We start from the raw sequence: 25,239 nt of genomic DNA, 5'->3' as shown, positions 1-25,239 counted from the left end.
TTATATTTTAAATAATGTAATCACAAATGGCTACCTGCTGTCTTTCCTACCATATTATTATTGGCCCAACATGAAGGAAGGCTTGGGGATGGCAACAAATTATTCTTTTCCTTTAGTGAGAGACAAAAAATGCAATTGGAGTTGAAATCAATCATCATAAGGGGTTATAATTTTTTTCGCTTTTCATTTGGTTTTTGATATTTGTATTGTGGCTGACTAAATTCAACGTCATGCATGGAAGTCTCACATTACGACCCCCGAGATTTCAATTGACAGCGCAAAAGCATGAGTTAGAGCCTGTTTGGATGGCTTTTAAGCTGGTCAAACTGGCTTAAATGCTAGTTTTTGACTTATTAGAGTGTTTGGCAATTATCAAAGTGACTTATTTTAAGTCAAAAATGACTTATTTTAAGCCAAAAGCTAAAAGCTAGGGGAGGGGAGTTTTTTTTTTTTTTAACTTAAAAGCCCTTTTATGTTGACCAAGTATATTACCTTTTTGCCCTTAATTCTTTTATACAATTTCCAAATTGCCCATATTGAATTATTATTATTATTATATTATTATTATTATTATTATGTGTATTATTATTATAATAATTATTATTACTATTACTATTACTATTATTATTATTATTATTATTATTATAATTATAAATATAATAATAATTATTATTATTATTATTATTACTATTATTATTATTATAATTATAAATATTATTATTATATTATTATTATTATTACTATTACTATTTTATTATTTTATTATTATTATTTTATTATTTTATTATTATTACTATTATTTTATTATTATTATTATTTCTGAAATATGAATTTATATTCCTCTTATAAGGTGGTAAAGAAATATGTGAATGATAGAAAAATATTATTACTTATGGATGTAAAACATAAATTAATTTTGTTTTAATTTTTTTTTTAAGTATAAAAACCTTAAATTAATCAACTTTTTATCATGTTAACAGCTTAAAGGGTATTTCAGACATTTTGATAAAAAAAAGTGTTTACCAGCACTTATTTGTCAGACACATCAACAACTTTTTTTTCAATTGCAGCACTTTTATCCAAACACATAACTACTTATTTTAAAAATAAGTTCCAGCACTTTAAAAAGTTACTTTTTAAAAGTTATTTTTTTTAAGTCAATCCAAACGGGCTCTTAGTTCACTAGTGTTGAGGGACATCATGCAAAAACTACAACAAATATGCAGCAATCCCAAACAAATTGAAATTAGCTATATGAATGGTCATTGATCGTGTTTCTTCATTTAAGTTGAACTCATGTAATCATCATAGTAATTAGAAATAAAAGTAAAAAATAAGTTCAAAAAAAAATAAATATAAATAGTAATATTGAAAGTTCTATACATAAATTTATGATAATAGGTTAAAATCGGCGTACTAAGAATACTTTAAACCTATTTCCAACTAGTAGATATCACCCATATGGATCTTTCTCTTCCATCGTGCCATATCTTTAGCCAAGTCTGCATTGATTTCAAGAAATTATAGGTCTTTGGAGACTTCATTCAAATATGATTTTAGGTCTACCTTGCCCCTCTTAACACCCTCACTCATCATAGTTTCACAATTACAAACAGATGCATTTGTATGTCCACGAAAGACATGTCCGAACCATCTAAAGCTTACCTTCTCTCATTTTATCATCAAGGTGTGCTACTTGTATCCCCTCGGAGACATCTGACTAACAAAAAGAAAACATGCTACTTGCACCTTTCGGCGAAGAGGACATCATCTGCAGATGAAATAGGGAGTACCATGAGCTCAACATCTTGGTGCTGTTTTCCTGTAAAGGCATACCATGAGCTCTACTTTGCGGGCACAGCTTTAGACTAAAGAGAGGAATAATCAACAGGATGCCTGAGATCACAAGTGTATACAATTTGTTATATCTCAAATAAAAAGAAAAATTATTCAGTATTCACAGCAAATGCATGAAGGAGCTTACCATGATGTTTAGATGTTTCTGAAGCTCCTTCTGCACGTGTAACGCCAGCAGAACAGTCTCAAGGAATTAGACTGCATCACAAGCTTCCACAGAAGCCGCGTTTCATGCATTCTAAAGCTCTCCTTTCTTAGCCCCCCACAGTATCAAAGAAGCACAGACAAATGTATTTCAAATGAAGAAAATAGTAATAAGATGTTTAAGTTATGCTCAATGAATTTGAATTCCAAGACATGGGGTACCCAGTTTAAAGGTTTGCGTAAAATTTCAAAGATATTCTGGTGGATTAACTTAGAGATGTTGTTAGGCATTGATCTAGCATTGGCTCTCTGTATAGCTAGCTCATCAAGTTAAGCTAAAATGGTTAAAATCCTGCTTATACAGTTCAACTCTATTACCTCCAGTGAAAAAAATCTATCTACCAAAAACAGGAAAGGTAACTTTGACAATATTAAACTGTAAAATGAAAGTCCTTGCCACAAATCTACTCATATTAAAACTGAAACTCTCAGCACGGAAGCAACACTTGACAAAGAGTAGTCTGTTACTAGTTAAAATTAACCACAAAACTCAGTATATTTGCTCTTACGCAAGTACATCATCTCGGACTAGTAGTGCAGATGGACAAGTTGTCACATATATTTTTTTTGATAAAGGACAAGTTGTCACATATATAAATATGATAAGAAAGTAACTAACTGAACCAACTTATTTTCTTCTTTAATTTAGAGAAGAAGATTGCTCAGATCAAATCAATCTTTTATTACTCACAAGCACGACAAATTAATAGCATGAAGATTTTAGATGGAATATGAAGCCGCTTACATAAGTTCCTGTTTACAGAAAGTCAGAAACAATGGTGCTTTGAAAGATGGACCACAAAGAAAAAAGGCTTTAACACCTGCCCAGTGAAGACACACATCAACCATGAATATCTTCATATAGCACCTAAACAAATGATAGTCTTCAAGGATGAACAAAAAATTGTTTTACCACAAAATGGAAAGTACCCCAACTAATTAAATTTAACAATAAAGGTATATGATTTGTTAATGATGCCAAATGCAATCTTCCTTTAACGTAAAGAATTATCTGTGAAGTAACACTAAAGTTCCCAGCCGATATAGCCTGAAGATGTAGGAGAAACTTTGTGACCATGTTTAGTATGAGAACATGTAAAGTGATGCATCTAACAAAATGCTATTCCACATGTAAAATAAAAGACACCAACTACAGGAGAAGGCAGCATCTGTGACACCGATAAGATCAATAACCAGCAGTGGTCAGCGTCATGCAATTCTTAGAATACCTTCCTTGATATGTTAATAACAAGAATAAGAGTGATAATAACTAGAGGGAAAAATGAAAATAAACCAAGAAGCCAATTGTACTACTGCATTGTCCTATTCAGTAAAATCATGATGGGAATCTCTCCACCTGTTAGTATACAAAAGATGTCTCTAACTAGAATACACAAAGATACCTGCAGTTTATGTCGCTATCATGTTGTGAACTAATTCTTTTAAGTCCTTCAAACTGCAACCAGGCACTCTTTCCATACCTCTCTTCTTCATCCTCTCCTTTGTTTGAGCTACTTCATCCCAACGACTGGCTGCAGCATAGATGTTGACCAACAACAAATGGCACCAAAATTTCTCAGAATCTTGTTCAATTAACTTATTCGCAATTTGTTCTCCTAACATTACATCCCCACTAAAACGAGCTAAGCCAAGCAATTCAGACCGCAACGAGGATGTTAGTGGCAAATTGCTCTCGATCGGAATGTTCTTTAGTATTTTTACTGCTTCTTGCATTAATTAGACCAACATGTGCTAGAAGATTAGCCATGCACCAATGATGTGCGAAATTGGGCTTTACACCAAACAAATCACTCGTATCGCCAAAGTATGTCCTTGCTTCTGTTACCAGTCCCTCACGGGCACAAGCACATAAGACACCAACAAAAGTGATTTCATCTGGAAGCACATGATCCCCTTCACCTTGCTTCATGTTCTTAACATGATCTATTTCTGTATCTTCTAAGCTACTATTCACCAAGTCTGCACACAGAGTAAGCCCATCTGTTGGATTCCCGTGAATGCAATATCCCAAAATCATCGCATTCCAGCATACTATATTCTTGACCAACATCCTATCAAAAATTAGACGAGCAATTTCTGCTCTTCCTCATCTACTATACATTTGAATTAAAGTTGTACTAATAATCATTAGATACCTTAATAAGAAACCCATGAACAGACTTCCCTTCATTCATTCGAGCTGACGGAGCACAAGCAGTAAGAGCAACAACTATCGTCGCAATGTTACCATTCAATCCCCGCCTTGTCATTTCTCAGAACAACTTTAAGCACTTCCTAGGTTTATGAGAACTCAAATACCCAGTCACCATGACATTCCACCCAACTAAATTCCTCAGAGGCATTTCATCAAACAACTGTTGTCCAACAACTACTTCACCTACTTTCACATATCCATTCACAATGCTATTCCACGACACAACATCCCTCTCAGTCATTTCATCGAATACCTGCCTAGCAAGACAAATAAACCCACAACAAACATAGCAATGCACCAAAGAATTCTAAACCTGCAAAACCCCATAACTATTTTGAACCTGACAGCAATTTTTCTATGGCTCATTGTTTTCTGCTCCACTGCACATTCTTGCCATTGATACTGGAGCATTTTCCCTCTTTGTTCTTCGCTGTTCGACTATGCCTGAAACTCCAAAAGAGATTTTTACAAAGAAAGATGAGAGCTTTATCAAATTTGCAGAATTTTTTTCAAGATTTTCATCAGATTAAGCAAAAACAATAAATTCAAGCAAACAAAAATGGAGGGTGTCAATGGTTCCTGCGGTGTTGGAGCAAGCAAATAAACGTGTATTACATGTTTTTGTAAAATGACAAAATGGTCACCTATGTTTGATTGGTTGTTCAAAATAGTCTGTTAAATATGCATTTAACAATTTTCTTTCTTTAAATTTGTTAAAATTAACATTTTTAGTCTTTTTTTTAAAATTATCAAACTTTATTTTGTTAGATTTAACTAGTAGAAAATTTGTGATTATAAATATCAAAAGATTACATACCAAAAAAGATTAAAGTTATATCTAAACTATATGAAAGGTTTAAAATTATCCAATATTATTCCTTCATTATGGAACGTGTGGCATCACAAGATGCTAAGCTTCCGTTGTTTGAAAATATGGGCAATTTAGCATATTTGAATAACTACGAGGGTATATTTAACAACTATTGATAAAGGATAAATTTATTCATTTTCATATAGTTCAAAATATATTTGACTCCTTTATTATAAAAGAGTTATATTTTTCTTCTACAATTAAAAACCAATAATAATATTACCCTCGATTATAATATCGAGCTATAGATATCATTAATGATATAATATCAATTCATATACGTTCTTAAAATTATTAAACATAACTCAAATCTACTCCTCCTTCGTTAATCCCCAATCATTTTAGCCAATATATCATGTCAAATTGTCAACCTTCTACATCAAATTCTCTTCTTTCACCAAAATTCAAAATCATCGATATTTTGATTTTTTAGCGATTATTTTTTTTAATTGAATAAGCGGTAAAATAAATTTCACTTTTTTAAAAAAAATGAAAGATGTATATATGATTTATGCTAGTAACGATGATGATTGTGTTGATGACTTGGCCTTTGGGTAACAATGAAAAGAAGAGTTAATATAATGAGCTAGCATGTCATTTTTTAGTTGAAATAAATAGGTTAATATAATAATATTGAGTCACTTTTAAATTTTTAAAAACATATCTTGATTAATAGTATAACATTATAAAAATGTATAAACGTAAGTATAACGCACAATAATATTATAAATTTTCTTTTATAATAAATGAACAAATATGACTTTTTTCTCTTTTATTTTAAGGGGAAAATTTGGCCCTTAGTGGTACCACAAAAGTTGACCAAGGCAAACATAATTTTTTTTGGTAATAATTAGGCCCCTATTAAGGGGAGAAATTTTGTTTTTAATAATTAGCTTTTAGATAATAACAATATAACTTTAAAATATTCAATTCACATTTAATGAATTGATTTCTAGCTACACAAATATATATCACTTATTTTAAATCATAAATTTTATTTTTTTAATTTTTTAAACTCCGTGTCAAATCAAAATAACTCATATAAAATGAAATCGAGAGAGTAATATTTTCTGGTGAGTGGATGTAAAATTATGTAAGCTACCATCCATTTTCTTCCTCTGATTATTTAAAAAAACATTTTTGTACATTTACAGGTGTAATGGCCCATATTTTAATTTCTTGTCCTTTTTCTTATTATTAATTTTTTATTATTATTATTATTATTATTATTATTATTATTATTATTATTATTATTTTGGGTTATTGAACCTAGCTTGAAGTTTCTGCAATTTCCACATCATGGTTGCAAGTGGAAGGAAATATATAAATACAAAATTATTCTGATAACTTTGATTATAACCTCCTACTTTTTTCTAAAATAATAATTAAACATTTAATTATTACTTTGATTACCACTTGGCAATTTGGCATCCTTATGCTTCCACTAGAAATATTTAAATTATACAATTAGTAATATTTTACACCATAAACTTAAAAATGACTTCTTAATTATTATTTTAGCCCTACAACCCACAAAATATACAAATAAAATATGAAGAAAATGATGGAATTCATAAGTCTCTGATTATTATAGTGTGGATTTCCCATTAGACATGTAATTTGTTTTCTAAATAGATCACAATTTATTATTAAATTTTTTTTTTTAAAAAATGTGAAGGTTCTTATATCTATTTCAAAAAACATCTACTTCATCATTATTTTTCCTTCGCATGTAATTTGTATCTATTGAAATAAATTAACCCAAGATATATTTATAGTGTTATGTGATATTATCTGCTTTGAGTTAAGTCGTACAATTTTTACAAAAGATCTCACACTTGTCAAGTCAAGTAAAACACATCAAAATTAAGTCTTAGAAAGAAATAAAGTAGTAAGAAGACATGCTAAAAGCAAAAAGAAGAAAACAATAACAACCATAAATAATACGGAATCAAAGCAAAAGAAACAATAAATCTTAATAAAATTAATGAACAAGATAGTACGGGGTCGTTTGGTACAAATATTAATAATGCAGGAGTTGGTAGTGCTGTGATTAGTAATGCTGAGATTAATAGTGAAGGAATTAGTAATGCAGGGTTTATTTTTATCAAATGTTTGGTTCATTATTTCTCACCTCATTTTGTGTTTGGATTAAAACTTTATAAAAAAACCTTCTTTCCAATTATACCTTTGAATTATTATGTAATTGGGTTAATGTAAATAATTGCCGGACAACTATTATTTTTTATGGCCTTCTAGCTAGCTATGAGAAGAACAATTTTGTTGTCATGTTTGTCTTTTTTTCACTTAAATTATTTGAGGATAAATAATTGTCATTTTAGTAAATTGATCACTTACAAAATGTCAATTTTCAAATTATAAAAGATAAACTATCAACTTTTAAAATTGAAAAGATGGTAAACAATAACAAAATTGAATAAACCATCTACATTTACACATAAAAATTGCAAGTTGTAGTTTTAATATGTATGCAATTTTATAAATTGTTCAAACCAAAAATAATTAAAACAAACAATTAGTTAATGTTAAACATTTCACATTTCAAATAATGTATTAATTTGTGTTGGATTTATTTAGTAACAAACAACTCTCTGTAAATAATTTATAAGCTAATTTATTTAAATAAATTTACTAGTACAAATATAAAACATAAAATCAAGAAAATAAACAAAATAATTAAAATGATTTTAGAGATATTTTTTGTCTTTACATAGACTTATCCCATGGTATTATATCTTATGTATTACTAATACCTCCAAATGGAAGGTATTAGTAATACATCATATAATACCATGTAGGAGATATAACTAATCCATGGATTAGTTATACATAGACCCAAATTCCTACCAACCATAGTACTAAATAATAACATATATAATACATGGACTATTTTTCTTAATGCGGCCTACCAAACGACCCCTAAAGAAATAAGAATAATAATACTAATAAGAAAACACAAGGTAGCATTAAACTATGTACTAACCTTTATTTTAATTCTCGATCTTTATATCTTTCTAATTATAAATGATAAAACGCCATCGACATTAACAAGGAAAAAAGAAAATAATGGTAACTTGGAATATGCACCTACAACTTTTATTAACAAACTAAATTGGTTTTATTAGCCAATTTTTAATTTTTTTTGTTATAAGCTAAGGAGCATTGCTTTGCTTAAAAGTCATATCCATTGGGTGATTATGCTAAACACTAATTTTACACTTTAAAGATATGCTCACACTGTTCTATCTTCATTATAAATAATTCTTTAATAGGAAAAATAAATCAAATTAAAGAAGAAAAACTATAAGTAAAGTAATTTTTTAAATTCATTTAACTCACTTTATATGACATTGTGGAGTCAAATTTTTTAATTACAATTTCTCAATGATTTTTGAATATTTCGAATTGTGAAAAAGTATAATTTATCATAGATTTAACAAAATTAGAAAATAATATTATTTTAAAAATTAAACATTAAAGTAAAGGCAAAATTACATTTTCCTCTTATTTCACTTTTTTTTTCTGCTTTTTCATGTTCGTACTATTTTGTCTGTATTATACAAAGATAAAAGCATTTATTAATCACTGATAAGATTTGATAATAAATAAATACAGATGTAATGTTTATGTCATATACAATTTAAAATATATACTTTTTATTTATTATTTTCAATGTTTTTTTTAATATTAAAAAAGAGTAATGGTTGTCTTCATGCCTTGTAACCTAATTTCACTTTTCCCAACCACAATTTTCTCTTCTTTTTTATTCTGAATTTTCTTTTCCCAAACCGGACTCCAAACCATTTTCTTAAACAAAATACATAATTTTCCATCCTCAATATATTTAATTATTCAATAAATTATTAATTAATTAACTTTTTTTCATCATTATTATTTTCCTTTAATTACGTTCGGACATACTGAGGAAAGTTAGCAACCCCTAAATTAGTTTATATTTTTTTAACTTATCAAAAACTCCATATTTCACATTTTCTCAAGAATCTCATTACAATAAAGCTTAAAAATTCAATCTTTTTCCCGTAATTTCAGTCTTTTAATTCTGAAAAAAATCTTCAAATTTTCAACAAAAAATTCTGATCATTTCCATCTTCATTTCTGTTTAGCTTTCTTGTTTTCTTCTAAGCTCTGTTTTTCTGGTTAGACTTCAAAATTAGCACTAATTAAGCTTTTTTTGAGAATTTTTTCTTCATTGAAGGAAAATTATGGGGTTTTGAAGAAAAAAAGAGGGAAAATTTTTTAATTTTTTTTGGTGATTTTTTTTTTTGGGCTATGGAGGGGAGTAACAGTGGAGTTACAGTACTGGGATCAGATGCTCCATCAGATTACCATGTGGCAGCAAGGACCACTGAGAATCCGACAACACAGACAGTGACATCCCAGGTTGTTGTTGTTTCACCAACGCCTGCAACAGCCGTGTCTGCCGGCGCCGGCTTAACAGCTCTGAGTGTGAAGAAGAAGAGAGGCAGACCAAGAAAGTATGCACCAGATGGGTCTGTAAATGTTCTTTCCCCAAAGCCAATTTCATCATCTGCACCGTCGCCGGTGATTGATTTTTCGTCGTCGGAGAAAAGGGGGAAAATCCGGCCAGTTGGGTTAGTTAGTAAAATACATAAGCAACCTAAAGTTGATTTAGAAACTCCAGGTAAAGATAACAACTTTGTGGATTAGTTAATCTTTATGCTGTTTTTTTCTATTAGTTCAAAGCTCTAATCTTTTTCAAAACTCCGAGAGTTATTGAAAACATAGTCTCTATTTAGAAGTTGGGGTAAGGTCTGCGTAGCCTCTCTCCTCCCATACCCCAGTTGTGGATTACACTTGGTATGCTGTCGTCGTTGTTAAAGATCTAATCTTTTTTCACATGCAAGTTGATTAATTAAATGTGTTCTATAGATCTGCGTGCTTAGTTGAATTAGTTAGGCCTGTGAATGAAGTGGGATGAGAATAATGAGAGATCAGCTCGGAGTAAAAAAACACTAGGTTGTTAGTTTTTATTTGTCCAAGCTTTGCTGAGGCAAGGTTATCTCGTACTTGAACTGGTGGGAGGTAACATGTATCTAATGAAATAGTTGGGATGTGCACAAGTTGGTCCGGACATCATAATGAAAGAAAAGTGTGATTTTGTGAAGTTATGGGAAAATAGTGTAGGATGTGTGTAAAGGTGGGGCCTATTGTGAATAGATGCTTTAAGTATCATCTTTGATGCCAATGGGCAGCTCTGTGTGTGAGGTGGTGCTTTTTGGTTGGTCTGGGATTGAAGAATCTTATAAAACTTATTTATGTCATTGTGGGACTTTTCATGGGAGTAATTTTAGTTAGGAAAGTGTTTTCCTGGATTTCCAGATATAATCTACTGCTTAATAAGGAAATGGTAGTGTGAATTTGTACTCTTAAGAACTGCTGCTACTGTTGGAATATTACAAAAGAATAAAAGTTAATAGCATCATTGACCTCACCTAATTGCTAAGCTACTTTTATTCCCAATGATGACACTGTAATTCACTATAGTTTTTTTGGAGTTCCCTAACTGGGAGTCTTGTCACATTTATGCTTTTGTTAGCACATCCGAATAGATGGATCTTCGTACTAAGCATACATGTGTATACTCATGGAAATTTTACTCTAGTTATTGTGCCATATTTTGCTTTTTTCTGTTACTGTTCCATAGTTAGTGCCACAATCATTTTGAACCTCAGCACTCAGCCCCGTCTTTTTTCTGTTTTTTTCCCCTTCTTTGGGTCTGGCTGTATATGTGCATTGAAGTGATTTTTTCTCTTTTCCCGTCCCTCATTTTTGGCAGTTGAGAGAGGGGGGGGGGGGGGGGGCACTACGTGCTAATGGATACTAACGGAGGGAAACACAGTATTTTTAAACTCAGAGGTGATCATCCCCGATGTTTCTATGAGGTGTCTCCTTATGAACTTCACAACACAAATTAACTGAGCTTTGCCTACTTTATGTTTTTCTTTTTCTTTAGAGAAGGTTGGAAAGTCTATTCTAGACTTTGATATAATCATCAGTTATTTGTGACTTGTCAAACAACATGTCATTAGTTATTTGTGTGAAAGTACTTGGTGACACTTTTTTTTTTGGGGGTGCGGGGGGGGACCATTGGCTATATATAAAATCATGATCTTTTTGTGTGATGAAGTTGCATGCCATATACACGTAATATGTTTTTGTAGTTGCATAGTTTATGTTAAGGTTTGTGTCAAATTACTAATAATTTAATTCTCTATCTGTAGGTGAATGGGTTTCATGCTCTGTTGGTGCTAATTTTACACCTCATATTATTACTGTAAATACTGGAGAGGTAAATCTTAGCTTTACATATGAAAGTTTTCTTTTTACAATGACTTAAACAAATCTGCATAAATAAGTTATCTGTTGCTTGCATAACACCTGTGACAACAGACAGATTTTATCTTCTCTTTCTTTATACCTTGGCACCTCATTGGCTCAAACCATGAGTCGTGTGAATCAAACTAGATGACAGTTGCCAATTTAGACATTTTTAAAAGTAGTGACCATACTATAACACACCTCCACCCAAAACCAAGAGAAAAGGGGGAAATTTTCTGTAAAGTACATATCTAAAGAATTTTTCTTAGTTAAGTAAATTTCATAAATTGGCAGGAACTTCTCTTGGCAAATATAGACATAAGGATGTTTAAATGACTGTTTCATATTGAACTGAATGTTCATTGCTAATTGTTCTTTCAATCTTCCTTTAGGATGTCACCATGAAGGTTATATCATTCTCTCAACAAGGGCCTCGAGCAATATGCATTCTTTCAGCAAATGGTGTAATTTCAAGTGTTACACTTCGTCAACCAGACTCCTCTGGTGGCACATTGACGTATGAGGTGCTGCATAGTTCTTCTCTCGTAGTCATGTTGTTTTATGTCATATTTGAAGTGCTCTTGACTTTTGATCATTGCTTCTATTTGTGATATTACTATCTTCTCCTGATAACTTTAGATAGTCAAATAGATGTCATACTCTTTGCTTTTTATTTAATCAAGAAGTAGAAAAAACTTTGTCGTACACTACCAAATTTACGTGTGTCAATATTCCCTCAGATGTAACTGCCACTGCCTACTGGTTAGTAACTTGTGAAGAGCTTTATTACCACCTTAATTGATATAAACGGCATCTTAATCTAAATTGTGCATCTTAATCAGCACATGATCAAGTGACAGAGATATATTGAGGCTTCTAAGAGGTGACTAGGAAGAACTTCGTAAATCTTAACGAGTACACAGCATCAAAACTAATGTCATCTAGTGAGAGATTAGGATGTAAACTCGTGATCTATGGAGGGGAAGTTAATTTAGTGTAAATAAGTATAGCTTATTGCATTTCTTCATTTGCTTATCATTTTCCATCATCCTCAAAATGGTCCAGAAGTTGTGTTTCCATTTACATGTAAAACAAACCATAACGAATCATGCGGAAAGAAAAACTAATTAGTGCAAAAATTTTAAAAATCAAGAAAAAAATAAAAGAAAATCCCAAAAGAAGATCAGTACATGAAAAAAGCGCAACTATATGCAGCTGTAAGTTGTAAGATCGTGACACATCTTTTGAACAAATAGTGCCTATCAGCTGTAATCCATTAACTCTTCTAAGTTCTTTGTTTTTGGCAAGTGGAAGGGAGATAAATTACTTGAGCTCAACTATAGTAGCAATCTGCTCTCTACTTGACTTTGAATGAATGGCTAGGTAGATACAAATCAGTCAGAATAGTATATGCAGAAGACGGGTCAAATGAATAATCACACTAAGGCCTTTTATCTGATTTGTGCTTTTTTCTTCTTTCTTTTCTAAGGAAGGTGCCTTGCAACTATAATTTTTGTATAGGTTTGGGTTCTTCCTGCCTCTGTAGTGTTGTCTCATTGGTCTTCTCTCGATTCATGTACAACTGTGGCATCCCAACTTCTTGATACCCTTGTGTTAGTGATTAGGAGTGTCCATGAAACATGAAATCTTGATGGCACAAATTCGTATTTTGACATCTGAAGCTAATGCCTTTATTGCATGGAGAATTGATGTTTGGCATTCTCTGTATGAACATGTTGTTATCGATAGACATTTGTGTATAACATTCCCCTTTCATTGTTCCTTTAGGGCCGGTTTGAGATACTGTCTTTGACTGGATCATTTATGCCATCAGAGACTGGAGGAATGAGAAACAGATCTGGCGGAATGAGTGTCTCCCTAGCAAGCCCTGATGGGCGTGTTGTAGGGGGTGGAGTAGCCGGTCTATTAGTAGCTGCCAGTCCTGTGCAGGTATCGGTTTGCCTAAACATAGCAGTCTTATTTATTCACGAATTTATGCTTATTTGACAAAGAAAGTAGTATCTTGGAGTTGCAACCAATTATTTAGTCGTTAGGATGATGACATTTGGTCTTTTATCTTTGTTGCTGTTAATCAGATTGTTATAGGCAGCTTTCTTGCTGGAGACCAACATGAACAGAGAACCAAGAAGAACAAACCGGAGCCTATTATTGCTGCTGTTCCTCTACCCGAGACGGAAGACCCTTATCACTCCTCAGTAAAACAAACTACACCAACTTCCTCTTCTTTCCGCGTAGATAATTGGTCAGCCCCTGATTCTAGGAATAAACCAGCTGAAATAAATGTAACTCTTCCAGCATAGGGTGAAATTTGAATGTGATTTTACTAGACCATAAGGACTACGCGTCTTTAACGAAGTTCCTATTGATCTTTCTCACCTCCTATTTGATGTTTGTTTGAGGTCTCTGTGCAGTAATCCAAACTAGTTTTCTAGATAGCCTTTGCTATTCTGGTGTTTGGCTGTAGAGTTTTAGATTTATGATGTTTTCGTGACGCTTTGGTTACGAGGGTTACCACGGTCTAGGTTCTTAGTGTTTTAATGGTTTATGTCTAGTTTTAACAGGCATATTCATCCTCTTAATTAAATGCTACATTTTGTACTTTGAACCATTTTATTGTGATTTTCAATTTAGATTCATCCAAATCGGTGACCCAATCTGTTCATATTTAAGATTATTAGATTAAACAACATTTTGATACATATTTTTGGTTTAAGGGTCCGTTTGGCCATGAAATTTTGTACGAAGAGATGAAACCACACCGTTCAAATGCTGATTTCAAATCTCTAAATGTATTTGGTAGCATTAATATATTTATTTACTCTCTTGAATTACAAAATCAAAAGAAATTGACTAATAAATAGGTGACACACCTTGCAAGATCCCTTTTTGTCTCTATTCATAACAATCTTTGCAGTCCACTTTCTCACATTTTTGGGTTCTTTATAAAGGGGAAGTCTCTGTTTCTGTTTCCTTTTTTGAGTTGAAGTCTCATGTTTCAAATAAATAACTCAGATGGTAGGAGAAGATGGTGACAGTAGGGCTTGTTTGGGGAGCCACAAATGCCTTGATGCGAAAAGGCGCAATCGAATGGGATGAAACCATTAAATCATTGTCACAACCAAACACACCCCAACACAAAATCATGACAACTCTCAAGAATTGGTTCAAACTTCTGTTGATATGGCAATACTCTTTGCCATTTGTTCTAAATTTATCAGCATCAGCTACATTTTTCGCCATTCTTAGTGATACGCCAATTTCTTTAGCTGTTCATGTTACTAATGCCACAACTTTTGCTGCTACTGCTGTTTTCGGATGGTGAAGAAATTCTTGTTGGTCGTGCTCTGTTTGGTACATTTCTTATTGTTCTTGGTGTTTATATTTGTATTATGTAAATTTTGAGAATTGATGAATCTTGTTGGATATGATAGTAAGACTGAAAAATGGAAATACTTGTTTTGTTTTTCAATTTGAATAAACACAGAAAGTTCAGAATTCACCCTGATTTGAATGTTGATGTTTTGGTCATGGTCGGACATTATTTGAAATCAAATTTATTTGAAGTTGAAATTTTAATTTGAATATGCGATATAGATTTCTTAAGCTGTATTTTTTCTCATAAAAATGAAAACTCACAAGTTATAAAAATTACTATCAAATTTTTCTCAATTTGTTTTACCATCTTACCAAACAAGCAAACCACAATTCATAAACAAAGTATTCAAATATCTTAAAGCGTTGCAATGATAAATTACATATTCCTTTTATAAATGAATATTTACGATTACAAATTTTCAATTACACATAATTTTATAAAGATTCACTAATTAACAATATAATCCTTTCACATAGCACAAACAATCTAATCCTTTTTAACATATATGAACTTATGAGTCAAGTTTTATTGGAAATCAAATCATAGTGTTAAATTGGAAAACCGGTTTTCGTATTTGGAGTGAAAAATTGACACAATATATAACTAACTAAATATTTTTTTTGTGAAAAAGAAAATAGTACGAAAGATTAAGCTTCAATTCTATTACTTCAACAGCTATGCAAATTTTTGAATAAGTAGATCAAAAGAGTTCAATATGCAGACTAAACAATCTTTTTGCAGAACAACACTGAAACTCGTAGTCTCGTACAACTACTATCAGCCATTTAAACTTAACCAAGACCTGCTGTGATATCCCTCGGCGGAGCATCTCCGTCAATACGGGAAGGCCTAACTATACGGTCAATAAGACCATATTCAAGAGCTTCTTTAGCAGTGAATCGCTTCACCCGACTCAAATCCTTGTGAACCTACATGGTTCCAGTTACTATGATCAACAGTTTTGATATGCAGAGATGAATTTTTACTCGATATACTGATGAGAGTTTGTTTAGGTGGAAACTTATTTCGAATCATAGTTTGAAAAACAATGACATACCTTTTCAATAGGCTGGCCCGTCTTCTCAGACAACTCCTTGAAAAGGTAATTTCTAATTCTGAGAAGTTCTTCTGCTTCATTACGGATATCATCAGCCTGCCAAAGACGAAAATGTAAGCGTATGTAGTCTCAGAAAGATCATCAAAAGCAAACATTTCCTTCCAAAATGTCGTGGAGGCAAGCAAACCTGTCCGCGTGCAGCTCCAGCTGGAGATTCTAGTGCAATCCTTGAAAGAGGCATTGCACATCGATTGCCCTTCATGATGGAAATTTTACCAAATTAACAAATACGCTTTAGTTTGCCAATCACATCACTGACAAAAGAAACTAAGCCAAAACAAAGAATCCTGGAGAACTTTTTCCCGAAGAGTGCTTAATGTGAATAGGCTAGGAATGAACAAGTGCATTAGCATCGGGTGAATCGTACAAATCACATATTTAATGCCAGTGATATACCTTCAGGAGAACAAGAATTGATCTATACAGCCAAATGAAATCATATGTCAATTTTTTCCACCTTTTTCCTTTTTCTTTTTTTGTGATTGTTTTCATCAATTTATGACCAAGTTATCATTTTGAAAACTTAACCAAAAAAAGGAAAAATGAGAAAGTAGTCTGACTGCACATTGCAAGATAGAATCACAACTTTCAGTGGAGGCCTTCGAAGAGAGACAAGGCCAACTTAAAATCGGGCAAATTCACCTCTAGGTTAAAATAAGATAAAATGGACTCTCATAAAATAGAGTTCTTTGGGTTGTCATCACAAGGGGCTGATACCGGCAAAAAAAATTTCAAGTCAAATGCTGAAAAAAGAAATTAAATAAAAAGAAAAAGCAAAACTAGCAAAAATGTACAGACAAGTCAATTGCATCTTTACATAAAATAATCAGCTACAAGCAACTCGAAAAGCTACTCTAAGTAAGACACTGTAGATAAGCACAGGTTTTTTGTTCACATTTCATCACTACGAGAGAAGTATCGTACCTTTTCTCCAGCAGCAAGAAGAAAAGCGGCAAGATTGTAGGCAAAGCCCACACAGTGGGTACCAACAGCACTTTTCAGACTTTGCATTGTGTCGTAAATGGCCATGGTTGGAGTTAGCTGTAATTAGAAGTAACTTTAAGCATAACAAGAAGAAAGAAAGCGGTCTGAGTACAAATTTTAGAAGAAAAAGGAGGTGTTTCTAATTAAAAAAGAAACTTTGACAACAAAGTAAAATTGGTAAAGAACTCACATCACCACCAGGGCCATTGATAAACATGTAGAGCTTCTTGGAACTATCAATACTGTCAAGGTACAGCATTGTTGCCAATATCTGGTTGCTAAATTCTTCATTTATCTCTTCTCCAATGAAAATAACACGTTCGCGGTACTGCATTCGAGAATTCAGTGATATTTTCCCAGATAAAAAATATGAATTATTATACAATTAGTCAAAGAAGAAATGAAGGCACTCTTCGAACAGGAAGTGATCCAGAGAACAATGTAAAGGGCTCTAGATCACAAGTTATCAAGCTTAGATTTAATGGACTTAGAAGTCATATTCAAATAGTGGTTCAGCCAATGAATGTGCCGGCTACAACCACTAATAAGAAGAGACTGGTCCTGCACCTTGACATCTTAAGTTACTGCTAAAACGAATAAAATTCTTTATCCAGATAGCAATAATCTGCTAGCTTAACTAGAAACTGAAGGCATGTTACTTACAAGAGCATTCCACAAATCAACCCATTGCCACGATGAGTCAGTTGGATTTCTATAGGGCACCTTGGGTGTCCCAATGGGCATCATGGTAACTTGTGCACGTGTTGCTTTGCCATCTTTAGTTCTGGAATTAGGAATTATGATTTATGGGTCAGGTTAGAAACATAAGCAGCAGCCAAATGAAACTTGAGAAAAAATATACGAACTTGATATATCCAAAGGGGAGTTGACGTTCCACTCATAGAAGAGATGGGATATACTCAGAAATGAACCACATGCAAGGCACAAGCTTGTAAGTAACTATCAATTGAAAATGATGCAAGTGCTACACCTCATTCAGATCTGCTTGTTAGTGAGACACACCTCATCAGATCAACTGAGATCCTTTTATTTTTGTGTTTGGGGGGTGAGGGGTTGGGGCGGGCGGGGGGGGGGGGGNGGGGGGGGGGGGGGGGGGGGGGGGGGGGGGGGGGGATAGAACAGTTTAAATCTTCTCATTTGAACTTCGGAATGATTTGAAATTTGATTGTAAACAAAGTATACTGACTTATGCTAGATATAAGTTCCTTAAAAGATGGAGGCAATGTTAAGCATAAACTCATAAACTCACGTGAGGGAAAGATCAGAGAGGTATGAAGGAGGTGGGATTGAGGAGAGGAGTGTACGGTGATTTACATGTCATATTTGGAAGTGAAAGTAGTTTAGGAGATAAGTTGGGGACTTGAGCTTCTAGGGGAGTCGAGCAGAAATTGAGTGAAGATTATCTGGCAAGAAAATCCAACAAGTATAGTTGGACAACAATGATCAGGCCATTCAGATAGCATCAATGGAATAAACAGATCAAGACGGCTCATCCAACTCTCTTTGTTGCAGATTTAGATCAATCATATAGAGAAGTAATTTAGATGATTACAAGTAGAGATTGAGAGGAACTAAGGATTTTGGGGATATTTGGTACTTACAAAGAAGGAGCAAGAGAATAAATCTGGAAGACTGAGTAAAGATGGCATGAGCTTTGGGAAAAAGAAAACCTTTTTAAAAATTATCAGAAGCGAAAAGACATGAAAGAGAAAATAAGGCTGACAGGTTAGAAGGTTTGAGTGTGAGATTTAACAATCCAGCAGCAAGAAATGTGCAGAGTTTGGAAAAAGCTCAACAAAGGGAAGAATAGCTCTGCACAAGTAATTGTTGATTCATATTCTCTATGCTAATTTTTTATTAGTAAATTTCACTATCCTCGATCAAGTCATATATATTTCCTGGTTGCTTGTTTTCTGGGCACTCGGCCTTTCCAGCTTGCCTGTTAGGCATTTTCTGTTAGTAGTTTGAGGAAAAGGATTGCGGCTCCAAGATGAACTTGATCAGAACAACAAAGCTCATACTTCATAAATATCAACAGCTAGATAAAAAGACAACTTCTTTTCCCTTTTCAAAACCATTAAATTAAATTAGCCTGCAGCATCTTCCTCTCCCATGGAAAATATCCTCGGCTGGGACAGCAAGAAACTAAAAGAAAACTATGCATAGGTGAGAAAGGCAGATGGAAGAAAGTACTACGCATTGAAGAATAAGAAACTACACGACTACTAAATAACTCCCTACCTCTCCCACATAAAAAGCGGCAACACTTGACCACTAACTAGCCTTCCACTCTAATCCTCGACCTCCAAACCTTCATATCTAGGGTCATGTCCTCAATAAGTTGAAGTTGTGTCATGTCTTGTCTAATCACTTCCCCTAGTTCTTTTTTGGCCTACCTTTGCCTCTCTTAACTTCTGTTACTGCCAACCTATCACACCTCCTAACCGGCGCATCCGCGCACCTCTTCTTCACATACCCAAACCATCTCAGTCTCGCTTCACTCATCTTGCCTGCTACGAAAGTCACTCCCACTTGGCCCTGTATAACTCCATTCCTAATCATATCTCTGCTAGTATGTCGACAAATCTATCTAAGCATCCTCATCTTCTGATCAACCAAGACCAAAATACTCGCTCAAAATTATAAAACCAAGAAGTCCATTCATATCTACATTCAAATCATCCATAATTCTCACATACATATTACAACTCATGTTCAATTCCTTTCATTAGGTGGACATAGCGTATAAGCAACGAGTTCATCTGAAAGTCACTTCCTTTGGCTCCTACACAAGGGAACATCGACTAGCATTGGTGACTATTAAGAAAATCAATCCACGGCTCTAAATCCTCGATTCGCCCCTACAGACCAAATGCTCTCATTCTAACAAAACTAGGTCATATATACATACATAACAACAACACATCATTATTCAAGACAACACTTTTTAGCTACAAAATTCACCCAATAATTAGAAAAAAATAATTACCCGGATTCAATACTTTTGTGAACTCTGCTGAAAAAATCAACATTTAAATTAGATGTTGCAACCCCATAAGAACCTGCCCAAAATTATATATAAAAAAAAAACAGTTATTATCCAATTAAAACAAGGGAAAAAAAACACAAATTAAGATAACCACTATGTAATAAAACATACCTGGAGATTGGATTCTTAATCCAACATAAACTTTGCTGGCGCAGCTAAAAACAATATAAAAAGTCAAAAAAATTACAAAAAAGAAACATTAATTTTGTGGAAAATAAGAAAATTGAATTGAGAAAAAAAGAAGAAGGGGTAAATGGTACCTTAAAGAAGACTTAGGGATTTTAGTTTTAGAGTGCAGATACGAGGAAGAAGTTGTTGGAAGAGCTACTGCCATTGATGCTTTGGTGAAGCAACAAAGGTAGAAGAAAGAGTGTGAGAAGGAGTTGTCAATTTTTTTTTTTTGACGAAGCACCTTGTTGCTTTTGGATAGGGAAGAGTTCCGGGTCCGGGTCCGGGTCGAAACCCAGATTAGTGTTTGACCCGTTAGAATAAACTTTTTTTAAAAAAATTCGATTTAGGGAGAATTATTTTTGACCATTGTTATTTTATTGTCATTATTTTCATTTTAATTCTTCTTTCGTTATATTTTTCTGTATGTTTGAGTATTTGCATTGTGTTTTTGTTATTACTATTATTATTTTTATTTTAATAGTGAGAACAAGGAAACAAGTTACTATAATAGAAAAACTCTTTTCTTAGAGGGTCTAGGTAATTCTTGAAAAGCTAGAAATTCATAACTTGAAACTCAGATATAAGAAAACAAAAGTTCGTTAAAAACACATTTTATTGTAATTTGCATGCAAGGGGATCGTTGTACGAACCCATAAACAAAGATTTGGATGAGCAAAACTTGAATAAGCTTCAGCACAATCATTTAGCAATTTAGTTACACTTGCAGACCTAGCCAATTGGCATTGGAACATTTTGGTTTGAGCCACCAGAAAACTTACACAAAAACTGAACTCTGATTTAGCTACGTTCAATTGAGATAACTATAAAGAGAAAAATAAGCAAACAACAAAAGATATGTCCAGAAATAGAATATGATATCACTTGCAGTTTTACCAAATTGAAGGTTGAACTTCAAATGTCTTTCCATAAGTACATCTGTCAAAAGTGACGAATCATTTCAGAACGAACAACATGAGACATACTATATGTTCCTTTTTCGAAAATGGTTAACTTCTTTACTAGGAATTATTGTACATGGTAACAAGGCATCTGGTGAGCACACACGGGATGGCAGATGGCTGAACTTCGTCAAACAGCACTAAGCAGGCTTCTCATATGTGTTAGCGTCTCTGAAATCTGAAATAGCACTACGAATCATTCCAGCCATATCAGATCGAACAAACAGATGTGTATTGTCCAAAACATGTATGATGAACTTTTGTGATTGTGGCAATGAAGCATTCATATTGATAATAAACTGAGTCATAGGTATATCACTGCAAAAGAAGAAAGCAAACCTCAACATCAAACAAGCAGAAGTATTAGAAACAAAGATCGCCAAAGAAACTTGGCTGGGAAGTTCTGACCCTATATTCTACCAACAAATATTGTCATTCGATTATCTTAAGATAGTACTTTACCATGATAGGTACAATCCTTTGACCGCATTCACCATCTCGTATCAAAACTCTCCAAGCTAGAGCTGCAAAATAAATGATAGAAATTAGCCAAGAAGTTATATGGCCATCCATATGCAAAGGCGTAATAAGTATGATTACAACTGTATTGACTACTGAAACTTTCCTATTGTTCCAGACCACAATGCTTTTCAGCGAACAGTTGATTTATAAAAATCTGTTGTTGACTAATACAATGTTCTAACTTAAAGAAAAGAGAGTGATGAAGGGATCTTCGAACCTAAAATAAGAAACCAGAGAGGCCGTTAACAGAATTGAGTAAAACTTTAGAGGTCCTTGCACATTCTTTATTAAGTCCTTCAGATTTGCTGCCTTAACTTTGGAAAGATCGTTTTTGTTCACATTTCTTTTCATTTTCTTCTTCTAGAAGTTGAGAAAGTAAGAAGAGTGAACAAAGACCCCACGGAGTGGTATCATGACTTTTTTACAAGGAAATCTTCCTCCTTATCCATGAAATTGACATATAGTGAATGGACGAACCCCTTCAACTCGGGATTCACACTTAAAATAGTAAGACTTTTAAGATAGTCCTGAAATTTGGGCCATCTTGCCTCATTTCAACTCTGTCGAAGATAATTCCAATTTCATGCAACTCAAGATGTTTCATTTCTACGTGCTAAACACTTTGCTATAACTAGCGTTTTCAAAGGCGTGCTTAGGCCTTGAAGCAACGCACAAACCATGTTGAACATTTCGCTATCGTCATCAAGTCTCTAAGGCTTACTTATTACTTGCCAATGAGCATAATCACGAAGAGACCAGACTAAACAATTTATATCTCAGTTTCCTTACTCATATCTTTATTATTCATGCGTATAATTATTAGTCTTGAACTACACATACATATTTGCATTTCCATTTGCACCTTACTGAATTAAGGCTCACACTTTATTTGCACTGTGTGCTTAAAAGCCCCAACAGACCTTCGTCTTTGATCACACTGACTTTAACTAGTTATAATTCATAAATGTTATCACAGAGTTGATCCCTTCAAGCAGAATGTTCCTAAAAGTTGTGAAATTAAAAAATCCCCATTGGAACAAAACAAAACAAAATCATGTCAACTCGGATCTTAGCTACAACTAAGTATAGTCTATTTGATCAGATCACTCTATCACAGTGATAATACTGATTCAGTAATTTCAACAAAATTTCATCAAATTTGCAATAAATAACAGGTATAAACTCATAATTTTACTCTAATAAATCATAGTTACGAAAGATTAAAGAAAAAAAAACCAACAAAATCATAGTTTTAGGAAAATAAAAATGATAATTGAAGGTGCAATTTGAAGGAGGCTAACCTGGGGATGAATCGGAGATGCGGTGAATGACAAATAGGAGGTTTTTGGTTCTATTTATGGCTGAATCTCCACATTGTCACCCTCAACTTTGTATAAATACCACAATTTATCTTAACTTTGTCAAATGCACGATTAACCCTCCTAGTACTTTTTCTTAGCGCAGAACCAGTCCCAATTTATGTACATTTTTTATTTTTTAATATTCAAACTATGTAAATTTTGATTTAATAATACATTTTTTCATCATATTGATCTGAAAAGAATTGTAATTTATAATATTTTTCATATAGTATTTTAATATCTAAATTTTAATGTTAATATATTGAATTGATCTGATCCAATTTAACTTTAAAAACTAATCAAACTGACTCTAAAAAATTAAAAATTGTCACACACTTAATTTGCTTAGAAAAAGGGGAAGAATACTTTGGGACCCTTTATGTTTGGCACATTTATTCAGTACACTCCTAAATTAGTTTAGTTATAATTACCCTTTGAACTTAATTAGTAATTTATTAATCTTGATACTTGACACCCCGAATATCAGCCAATATATTCATTATTTTAGCACATACATTAATTTCGACAAATAATTGAAAATGTGACACGTCACACGTACGTACATTCAAATGAAAAAACAAAAAAAAAAACACCAAAACCAAAAATAACTAGTTTAAAATGTGGATAAAAAGCTATAGAACGAAATCCATGAGCTTTGTAAATGGAAGTGAAGTATCTTGATGTTAAGTGCTTGGTTTTGGACAAACAAAGAAACTTCGACATCCCAAATTCACCAATTTCTCCTCTTTCCTCAAACCTGCATAATTATTAACCCGAAATGAGTCACATGTTAATATATAGCGTTAGAATTATGATTTTGAATTTATAAGTTATAAATACACAACTTATTAAGATTTTGATAATTCTTTTATATATATTAAATAAATTTTTAAATATATAATATATATTTTGAATCAAAATCATTAAATTCGACTGCATTAGCTCCCGTCCTTGATAAGATAGCTAGCCAATAGGTTTCTATAATAATAAGTTGATGAGGTAGAAAAAAGGAATAGTTGGATTTGTTTCAAATATACTCTCTTGGAATAAAAGTAGATGTCAAGTTTTACATGTTTAATTTCTATTTTAACTATACCATATTTTTAATTTCAAGAGTGATATAATAAATTATAATTCTATTTATTATGTGTCAAGTGAATACTGAACCAGTAAAATATTCAAATATTATGTTTAATTGAAACTTACTCTCCATACTAAATTGAGAATAATGAAGTTCATAACAAAGCGGATCACTACGATTCAACAACGGCCGCCGTTTCTCCTTCACGTAAATCTCAATCGCCGCCCTTATCAATTCTCCGACGGTATTCTCCGGTGACATCACCAAATTCACCGGGCCCAAACTATTCTGAATATTTACATTCACCAACAACTTCGTTAACTTGTATTGCTTATCACGAGCGTCGCTCGCGGTCGCGGCCGCGAATCTTGGCGACGCTCTGCTGCCGCTGTGCATGGAGCTACTAGATATATAAACTATTAATACGAGGATTTATATTTTTGTTTTAATTAATGTTGTGGAATAATAGAGATGTTTATTTTTGTGTGTGTTGTGATGGATTGTTATATATTACGTAAGAAATGGAGGGGTTGGTGATAATGAAGTTTTTGGCAGATAATGAAATTATTTTAGTTTTTGTGGCGCACGAAATTTCTAGGAAATAGCTGCTACTCTCATGTCTCAACTTTTCTGTCCCCCCAAGTAGGCAGTACTCCTTTGTCCTAATTTATCTGATATTTTTCGAATTTCAAAACTTAAATATTTTTTTTTGTTCTAACGCTAAATAAGAAATGTTCTTCAATTTTAAAATGAGATCATATTTAGTAGATAGCGAGTTTCCTGATCTTCAAATTTTATTTACATCTTATATTTGTAAATTGGCTCATCTTCGTAAAGGAATTGAATGAGTAATAATGAAACAACGTCGACTATAGTCTCTAGCCTTCCAAGCTAAGGACAATGATATCTCATCAACACGTGTTGTTAGAAAAAAAAATGATTTTCTTTAAGGAAAAATGGCCAAAAAATTTGGTCAGAATGGTATTTTACCTTTTTAAACATTTTTATTCTTTTAGTTTTAATATCTTTTAATTAAAAAATGAAAAAAA

General features: G+C 32.8%; 4 protein-coding genes and 2 pseudogenes across 5 annotated transcripts in view; 2 read left to right on the top strand and 4 right to left on the bottom strand.

The window, feature by feature from the left end:
- Positions 1-3,075: 3,075 nt before the first annotated feature.
- Positions 3,076-7,286, bottom strand: LOC125843187 (pentatricopeptide repeat-containing protein At3g51320-like; annotated as a pseudogene).
- Positions 7,287-8,966: 1,680 nt separating this feature from the next.
- Positions 8,967-14,183, top strand: LOC125842347 (AT-hook motif nuclear-localized protein 1-like). The gene is made up of 5 exons (XM_049521622.1): positions 8,967-9,831; positions 11,432-11,499; positions 11,921-12,052; positions 13,317-13,478; positions 13,625-14,183. The coding sequence occupies exons 1-5, from the start codon at positions 9,459-9,461 to the stop codon at positions 13,847-13,849; spliced, it is 960 nt and encodes a 319-aa protein (XP_049377579.1). The 5' UTR covers positions 8,967-9,458; the 3' UTR covers positions 13,850-14,183.
- A 113-nt stretch (positions 14,184-14,296) lies between these two features.
- Positions 14,297-14,944, top strand: LOC125843186 (uncharacterized; annotated as a pseudogene).
- Positions 14,945-15,657: 713 nt separating this feature from the next.
- The window catches only part of LOC125878425 (ATP-dependent Clp protease proteolytic subunit-related protein 2, chloroplastic), a 204,749-nt gene continuing 195,167 nt past the window's right edge, over positions 15,658-25,239 (bottom strand). For both annotated transcript variants that reach the window (XM_049559677.1, XM_049559676.1), the window contains exons 2-10: positions 20,357-20,437; positions 20,208-20,251; positions 20,037-20,109; positions 17,690-17,810; positions 17,217-17,354; positions 16,967-17,083; positions 16,170-16,238; positions 15,983-16,078; positions 15,658-15,854 (exon numbers count right to left, since the gene is read on the bottom strand). In XM_049559677.1, coding sequence (XP_049415634.1) covers positions 15,717-15,854; positions 15,983-16,078; positions 16,170-16,238; positions 16,967-17,083; positions 17,217-17,354; positions 17,690-17,810; positions 20,037-20,109; positions 20,208-20,251; positions 20,357-20,430 — 870 coding nt within the window. In that variant the 5' untranslated portion in view covers positions 20,431-20,437 and the 3' untranslated portion in view covers positions 15,658-15,716. The remainder of the gene's footprint in view (positions 15,855-15,982; positions 16,079-16,169; positions 16,239-16,966; positions 17,084-17,216; positions 17,355-17,689; positions 17,811-20,036; positions 20,110-20,207; positions 20,252-20,356; positions 20,438-25,239) is intronic.
- LOC125878431 (general transcription and DNA repair factor IIH subunit TFB5) lies at positions 21,078-21,756 on the bottom strand. Its single transcript, XM_049559683.1, has 2 exons — positions 21,689-21,756; positions 21,078-21,544 (listed from the first exon to the last, which is right to left on the bottom strand). The coding sequence occupies exons 1-2, from the start codon at positions 21,721-21,723 to the stop codon at positions 21,367-21,369; spliced, it is 213 nt and encodes a 70-aa protein (XP_049415640.1). The 5' UTR covers positions 21,724-21,756; the 3' UTR covers positions 21,078-21,366.
- On the bottom strand, positions 23,595-24,644 carry LOC125878430 (uncharacterized protein At4g22758-like). The gene is made up of 2 exons (XM_049559682.1): positions 24,316-24,644; positions 23,595-23,866 (listed from the first exon to the last, which is right to left on the bottom strand). Exons 1-2 carry the CDS (start codon positions 24,584-24,586, stop codon positions 23,793-23,795), a joined length of 345 nt encoding a protein of 114 aa, XP_049415639.1. The 5' UTR covers positions 24,587-24,644; the 3' UTR covers positions 23,595-23,792.

The sequence above is a fragment of the Solanum stenotomum genome, chromosome 10 (genome assembly GCF_019186545.1).
Source record: "Solanum stenotomum isolate F172 chromosome 10, ASM1918654v1, whole genome shotgun sequence".
NCBI classification, from domain to species: Eukaryota; Viridiplantae; Streptophyta; class Magnoliopsida; order Solanales; family Solanaceae; genus Solanum; species Solanum stenotomum.
This window is presented reverse-complemented; position numbering and strand designations above follow the sequence as displayed.

Excerpts from the sequence above, each read along its gene's own strand:
- LOC125842347 (XM_049521622.1), top strand. The coding sequence starts at position 9,459 with ATGGAGGGGAGTAACAGTGGAGTTACAGTACTGGGATCAGATGCTCCA. Across the intron at positions 11,500-11,920 it reads TTACTGTAAATACTGGAGAG|GATGTCACCATGAAGGTTAT; the intron begins GTAAATCTTAGC and ends ATCTTCCTTTAG. Across the intron at positions 13,479-13,624 it reads TAGCTGCCAGTCCTGTGCAG|ATTGTTATAGGCAGCTTTCT; the intron begins GTATCGGTTTGC and ends GCTGTTAATCAG.
- LOC125878431 (XM_049559683.1), bottom strand. The coding sequence starts at position 21,723 with ATGGTGAATGCGGTCAAAGGATTGTACCTATCATG. Across the intron at positions 21,545-21,688 it reads AAAGGATTGTACCTATCATG|TGATATACCTATGACTCAGT; the intron begins GTAAAGTACTAT and ends CTTCTTTTGCAG.
- LOC125878430 (XM_049559682.1), bottom strand. The coding sequence starts at position 24,586 with ATGCACAGCGGCAGCAGAGCGTCGCCAAGATTCGCGGCCGCGACCGCG. Across the intron at positions 23,867-24,315 it reads TTCTCAATTTAGTATGGAGA|GTTTGAGGAAAGAGGAGAAA; the intron begins GTAAGTTTCAAT and ends ATAATTATGCAG.